General features: G+C 35.5%; 1 protein-coding gene across 2 annotated transcripts in view; it reads right to left on the bottom strand.

The window, feature by feature from the left end:
* Positions 1-7,741, bottom strand: part of Dennd1b (DENN domain containing 1B) — a 211,429-nt gene that overhangs the window by 88,674 nt on the left and 115,014 nt on the right. For both annotated transcript variants that reach the window (XM_005348448.1, XM_005348449.3), the window contains 2 exons: positions 6,706-6,806; positions 961-1,006 (listed from right to left, as the gene is read on the bottom strand). In XM_005348448.1, the coding sequence (XP_005348505.1) occupies positions 961-1,006; positions 6,706-6,806 (147 nt within the window). The remainder of the gene's footprint in view (positions 1-960; positions 1,007-6,705; positions 6,807-7,741) is intronic.

The following is a 7,741-nucleotide window of genomic DNA, read 5'->3' as shown; positions in this document are numbered from 1 at the left end:
TTCCTTCCTTCCTTCCTTCCTTCCTTTCTTTTTGGTTTTTGTTTGTTTTGGTTTTGAATTTAGTTTTTCGAGACAGGGTTTCTCTTTATAGCACTGGCTTTCCTGAAACAAGTAGACCTGGCTGGCCTCCAACTCACTGAGATCAGCCTACCTCTGCCTCCTGGGTGCTGAGATTAAAGGTATACACCAATGCACACACATGCCAATCACACATGACATGCTTTCTGCAAATCTCATTGACTGCAACCCAAGTGTTTAAAGCTTAAGAAGTTTCAGTTTAAGGATAAAGGAAGCAACAAAAATCATTTTGAAATGAGATAACAGTATAAAAAGAAAAATAACTACTAAATTCATCTCTAACAGCAGGACAGAAACTTTGAGCTTAGAAAAGTCTACACCTGATCTTCTCTTTAGTTCTACTTGGCATGGAAGTCCTGGCTGCCTAGACTGTGGGACTCCTTTCTTAGTCTCTTAAGGACTAGCCCACAGGAATGACCTACCACACTCTATTAAATAAGTTTATCACTAGTATGTTAAACTCACATTTTGACAAATCAGCTGACAAACTGGAAATAATGAAGTCGTGTAAAAGAAAACTGACTTGGTGACTCATTAGCACATAAAGTTTAATTACAAAATATTGTACTAAAAGTGAAATACAAATAATCTCAAGTTGCAAAAACTCAGTGGTTCATCGAGGAACGATTTTGGTATTGAAAACTGACCAAATGACTTGAAATACAGCCATTTCCACAGGTTTCATGCCACCACAGGGCAAACAAGTAGACTGCAAAAAGTGAATGGATTTCATTGGCACCTTCTGAAAATGACCCCCCTACATACATCCATTATGTCAATCTAGTACATCTCAGCATTAGTCAAGTAAGCTTTAAATAAAACTTTTATCCATTATTTCTAAAAAATCAGTTTCATAACTATCTTACTGAGAAAGATACTCACCTCTATGAGACTGGAGTGTATTCCAATCAGGTATGGCATTGGGGCACTAAATTAAAAATATATATGTATGTATATATTCATATTGTTCATTAAAACTGAAACAACACAAAAGCAATTCAAATGCTTAAAAACTAACTTCTAGTGCTCAGTTCCACCATTAGATGTTACAGATACTCAAAAACAGTCAATATATAAAAGTTGTATTTCATCTTATAGGCCATTATTATTTAATGTTTGCTTATATAAAAACTTGAAATCATTTATTATTAAATCAAAAGTTCTATACCTAAATAAGATGTTTTATTTAAGAAGATTATCAAGGTGTAGGTCACACTGAATCATTTCCATGTAATTGATAGCAAAAATATTCTAAATAATCACCCAACGTATCTAATTTCTTTTATACACACTCCTGCTCAATTTGATTATCTGTTATTTTAATGAATCGTCGTGGTTTCGTACCTAACGAGTCACTCACTATTTACTGTGTCGGTCTATCCTGTTGTCACTATTCTAGAACCAGTGACGTAGGCATAACAAGTCCGCTCTGTGCTCCTGTCCTCGTGTTCCTGCAGGTTCATTTCACTTTCATTCTTACTAGTATAATAATTTTTTTTCAAGGCAGGGTTTTCCTGAGTATCCTGGCTGTTCTAGAACTCACTTTGTAGACCACGCTGGCCTCAAACTCACAGAGATCTGTCTGCCTCTGCCTACTAAGTACTAGGATTAAAGATGAGCACCATCTTTGCCACTAACATAAGAATTTTAATAAAAAATTTTCAAGTCTAAGAACAGGTTTGAATTAAGTATTTAAGGCCACAATTTTTGGAGCATATCAGATCCAGGCCCTTGGACAAAAACTTAAATATGGTAATAAACAATGTTGTTGGGATATATTTCCTCCTGGACCTTATGCTCCAGCAGAAAATAAAGATACTAAATCATTTTAGTATATAACATATGAATCAGGAAAGTGTTAGAAATAGTTGTTAGTAAATACAGGAAGAAAAGTAATCATCTTGAAATCTGAAACAAAATAACCAACAGAAAAATATGAGGACAGACAGACGCCTATGAAAATAATAAACAATATGAGAACACCTAACTACTTTTTAGGATCACATTTTTGGGGATCCTTCCATAGCTACCTCTTACGTTTAACACCAACCTTTTCTGCTAACTCAAATCCTGTTTCTCGAAGGTTTACATAATGCTCTGAACAGTACTGTCACTAAACAGAACTGCTCAGGCTCCCAGATATGAACTTCACTGCAGAGAAGCAGTGAGAGATAATGCTAACAGATACCCTGAGTGGTCTCAAAGCATCTCAGAAAGTTCCAAGTACAGTCAGTTAAAGATGACTTAAAATAGTCTATATATCCAGAATCCCAGAAACCATGAGTCATGTTGTTTCTCATTACTATGTACATGCAGATTTCATTACTGTGTTAATTCTCGCTCCTAGTTGTCTTTGCTTATTGCAGCCTTGTTCTTTTACATTCTTTTAAAATGTCTATACAACTGAGCATCTGGATGGCATTGGTGTGATATTCTGTAAGTTTCACTTGACTACTTACATGCCTTGATTTCCTTAGGAACTAATGGATTTTCTGCCTTAAGAAGGAAATAGAAACAAGTGTGGACTGCTGCACTCTGGCTGGCAGAGGGAAAGCTGGTTATCGCTAAGTTCTTGTTCTGGGGTTCCTTCTACAATTCCACACAAGACATAAAATGCAGATCACTTCCCAGGGCTCCAAGCACAACTTTGGGCAATTGTCACAAAACAGCCAGCCAACTCTCAGTATCTTAAATATACCACATCCATCAAACATCAAAGATAGTATCTTTAAAACACTCTGTGAACTTCCAGATCCTCTGAGGTTTACAATATTTTTACCAATGAGGTTTATAATACCAAAAAGTTCATAGTATCTTAAATTCTAAAGAATATTTTAGTAAGCGTATTAACCAAAATATTCGAGCCTTGTAAAACTAAGAAGTATACCCATCTTACAAATATTGGACAAACACTGAGGAAACCAGCATTTCATAAAGCAAAAGTCTAAACTAACAAATAATTCAGAAAAAAAAAACCATTTGAAATGTTTCTGAAAGCTACTTGCAACCTGAGATACAAATAATATGCTCATATAAATTAAGCTAGAACTAAAATTATATAGTAGCAGGCTTCTATGATAAATTTAACAATGTATCAACTCAAAAGTCTTTCATGGGATCATTGAGCATGGCCGTATAGTCTATTTTTTTATAGCTAACTTGTAGCAAATTCCTAAACTTACAAATGTTTGAACTGAAAATACTACAAAATAATTTTCTAAAATCATTATGATATTTGACAGAATACAGTGTTTATAGATTCAAATGGATAAGTGTTTCTTTCCCACAGAACTGTACGTGTGCTATTGTGACATAAGCCAATCTCATGGAAAGTCACTCTGCAATCCCAGCTGGAATAGCTATTCTACTTTGATGAGGGTGTTGGTACATCAGTAAGTGTTTAATGGTGATAAAGATGCTCCATTATTCATGTGTAAGGCTGTCTTCAAGCCCTACTGTCTGTGATATTATTTAGAAAAGACAGTAAGACGGCTCTAAACTATTTCTTCTTTGTGGTAGAATCTTTAAGCAAAATTACCCTTTTTTTTTCCTTCTTAAGCTACTTGCAAATAAGCTTACCTAACATATACTATATTACATCAATCACAGTAGTCTGAAAGAATATCATTTTTTATTTAATTTTTTTCTCATAATCTAATGTTATAGTTTCAAAGACATAATCTAGACTAAATGACTTACTTAAGCACTGCTTGAGCAGATAATAATCTATGATAACCTTGGTGGCCTTACAGCCACACATACTCACTCCTACATGCTTATGGGTTCAGACAGTTTTGAAGTGTCTGACGATAGATGGACCATACTCGAGTACTGTTGCTTTGCTTGAGTAAGAGGAAAACACGGATGCTATCACTTCCACCTAACAGCTTTCCTGAATTGAGCAAGAGTGCTGTCCACCCAGATCTCTCTGAGTGATTCTGCTATAGCAATTATAATTAATATAATTATAATTATACTATACTTGGATGTGTGCATGAAGATGTGCAGAGGTGTGTGTGTGTGTGTGTGTGTGTGTGTGTGTGTGTGTGTATTTCAGGAAATAAATAAGTAAAGCTTATTTATTGAATTACATAGTATAGCTTTCCAAAAAGTGGTCACTAAATAATGGAAGGGTGGGTGGTAGGTGGAGGGATGGATGGATGGATGGATGGATGGATGGATGGATGGATGGATGAATGGACCAACCAACAATGTAATAAAAGTGTCAAAGAAACAAGATGTGCTATTCATCTATGGTCACAAGAGGGCATTATGGTTCGCCAAGTCTACGGCACATCCCTAACACGAGGTACAAACACAGAAATGTTTTCTTGATCCACGAATGGTTCAGGATTTGCAACATCCCAATCACTCTGAAAAGTTAACCAAGATAGATGCAACCCCCCAAAAAATGTGGCCCTATTTGGAACTAAAGTAAGTTTTTTGTTGTGGGAATAACTTACATTTTTCTTCCTTCAGCATGTATCAGTATGATCCTAATATCAAGGACGTAAATGGAGAATGGTTTTCCCTAGGATACTGCTTAATCTATCATATTTTCTACAATAGGATGAAGTCACAAAAATGGATAGAGATCCTTTAACAAAAACTGAGCCAATTATATGACTTTAAGGCTCAGAAAGTTTCACACAATTCCTTGTTTAGATACCACTGCTCTACTCTGAACCAGAGAATACTGCATGGAGGTCATTAGAACTTGTCCTAAACACTATTTCTAGCATTAGAATCAAGCAAGCAATAAGAAAGAAAGGAGGGGAGAGAGAAGTTCCTTACTTAAAGTGGATAACACTTTCCTTACTTAAAGATTCGATAACAGGGTCAAAAAAATATTTCTGGAAATAATAATACTACATGGAATTGAACTTAAAGGTATGTTATTATAAGAGGCCAGAACATTTTATATGTTATTATAAGAGGTCAGAAAAATTATGAAGCAAGTAATATTGCAAAATGTGATTCTAATCATATAATTAGTTCTCAAAATATTTTAATTGTATAATGCTTTTAGAAAAGAGAACTTTAAAATAAATGTCTAGTTACAGAACGCTGTATACAGAAATCTATGCCTACGTCAATGTAAACAAACTGCATTCTCTGCCTTGAAGTAGGAAAAATATTTTAAATATGCTGGTCAAAAGGAAAACTCTAAAATTATAACAGAAAAACTTACTTACTGATCTGGCATTATACTTAGATTTGTGCACATTACACTTTATAATATAATTGAAGTACATCCTGCAGGCTATAAAAAGTATTTTTCCTTTCAAGTTCTCGAAGGTAAGAACAGCAATGGCGAGTCACTGCCTACCTACTTCACAGCAAGAGTAATACTGTTACTACATATGGAAACACACAGTATAGCAGTGCAATCAATCTGGACAAGTATAAGCATTGTTCTGAAGAAGGCTAATCCCAGAAATTTAATAAAACACCTACCACCCCTTTGCATAAACATCGCACATTTAAATAATCAACAATCCTTAAGGAAATAATGAAAATTTTAAATAAATATATTAATTCAAAAGGACTTTGATTTTTTACTAATACTAGCTTTGATATAAGAAAATCATCAATGCAAAATGATTTCGGTTCTGTGTCTGTTTGCATCTGTGTGTGTGTTTGTATCTGTTTATGTGTATATCTGTGTGTGTCTGTATTTGTGTGTGTATCTTTGTGTGTGTGTGTGTGTGTGTGTGTGTGTGTGTGTGTGTGTGTGTGTGTGTAAAACATGAATTTATACAAAGGCATGATTCAGATAAAGAAATCTCAACAAATTTCTTGAAAATTAACTATGCCTGCAGGTTATTACATGGTGAAAACAATTCTTTACCCTCGAATACCAAAACTACAGCATTGGGGATCTAGTTCTTGAGTGGCTTCTCTAGACACAATCAAAGCTTCTGCTTTGGAGTCTCCTCCTTGTCTCGCCTTACTATAGAGAAGCCTTGCTAAATTCCAGTCAGAGAGAACAAGGAGGCCATTGGCCATTGTTCTAGTTTCTACTGGCCTGACTGAACTCAGATTACTGAGCTCACTGGGAGCTGTTTCTAAAGCCAGCCAGTTCTCACAATTGCTCTCACACTTTCCATGCTGGTTTTCTTGGTTGCTTTAGGCACACTTTGCCTCAGACCAGACTCTCAAAATTTCTTGTACTAGACACAATCACTTTCACAATACTGTTTTCAGGGTGCTACTGAGAAGAGAGGAAGTGAAGGAAAAGGGTGTCTATCACAGGCAAAGGTATGAAAGCTTGTCCTCAAAGAGCCAATAGGATTATGGGTAGATTTGACAGATAAACACTGATACCTGGGATATTGTTCTCTGACACTAAAGCCATTGTATAATCTTTGAGCCACAAAATAAAATTGTATTTCATACTTAAATATCATTTTCCTAAATGACCACAAAAGAAATTTGTAAAATTTAAAAAAATACATCTGCCAAATCTAAATTTGTATTATCTTTAGAATGAACTATTTTAATGCATATAAAAACGTTCTTTTATACTTAAAACTTATCTGAGAGTCAAGTTTCTGTGGTTTCTTTAATCTATACAAGACTCTAATGGTAAAACCCAGGTTGAGGGGTCTGGCGAGGCCGGCTTACCAGCAGTAGTCCAGCAGGTGTGGAGGAAGCACGGGGATGTAGATGTGCTGCCAGTACATCGGGTAGAGCAGAGCGGCCGAGCCGTGGAGACAGGCGGTTAACTAAAATTCACAAAGAGGGAACAATAATGAGGGGCTGCTGACCCTCTAAAGAAAGAGGCATGTTCAAGGTATCAGAGATGAGTGATCATCATAGGACAATTGACACAGTGACATAGCATACACTGTTTTTACCAACTCCACATGTAAAAGCCTGTGTCTCTACGGTCCTTCAAAAAAACACACATACAGCAAAAGAAGTTTCTTAGGAATCATATGCAGATTTTATATTCAAATTGAAAATATAGTTAAGGTAAAATTTTGTACCATAAATAAAAGTTGAAGTGAAAAAAATTAGTGAGTCTCTTAGAAAATATTGTAGGAAATGACAATTTGTGCAGCACAGTTTGCACATCACTCAGATTAATACAACACGATTAAATATGGAAAGAAGAGAGGCTGAAAGCTCCTGAGGGATATCATTAGGGCAAATTGCCAAAGAATGAAACATGAGTCAGTCAGGAGAGTCTGGAAGCTACAATAATACCAGGGGACTTGAATGTTCGACAGTTGGAGCTTCAGTAATGTGTGAACTGTGGGTTATGGTATCAGGAGACTCTGTTCACTGACACATAGAATGTCACTATTGACCAGCGAGCTGCCCAAGCTTGACAGCTGTACTACAGGAAGCCAAGTATATCATAATTTCATATTTAAACTGCTCATTCCAGATTAACATTTTGTTTCCTAGCTTTAGATCACAGCGGCTGCAATTACACTGTTGCTACTTTAGAGGTAATTGCCATTTTAATTGTTGTGTTTGGGCAAGCAGTTAATTAAAATTTTTTAATGCCTAACAAAAGGATACCACTTTTTTCTCCCGCCTAACTAATCCTCATTCATATTTCTTTCTGTGTGGCTTTTTTCTTAAAAATTACTATAGTTATAAAGTATATTTTTTACTGATTGAAGTAGTAATTAAATCAGTGTTCTTTTTC

The sequence above is a fragment of the Microtus ochrogaster genome, chromosome 6 (genome assembly GCF_000317375.1).
Source record: "Microtus ochrogaster isolate Prairie Vole_2 chromosome 6, MicOch1.0, whole genome shotgun sequence".
NCBI classification, from domain to species: Eukaryota; Metazoa; Chordata; class Mammalia; order Rodentia; family Cricetidae; genus Microtus; species Microtus ochrogaster.
The sequence above is the reverse complement of the archived record's forward strand: the minus strand, read 5'-3'. Positions and strand labels throughout refer to the sequence as shown.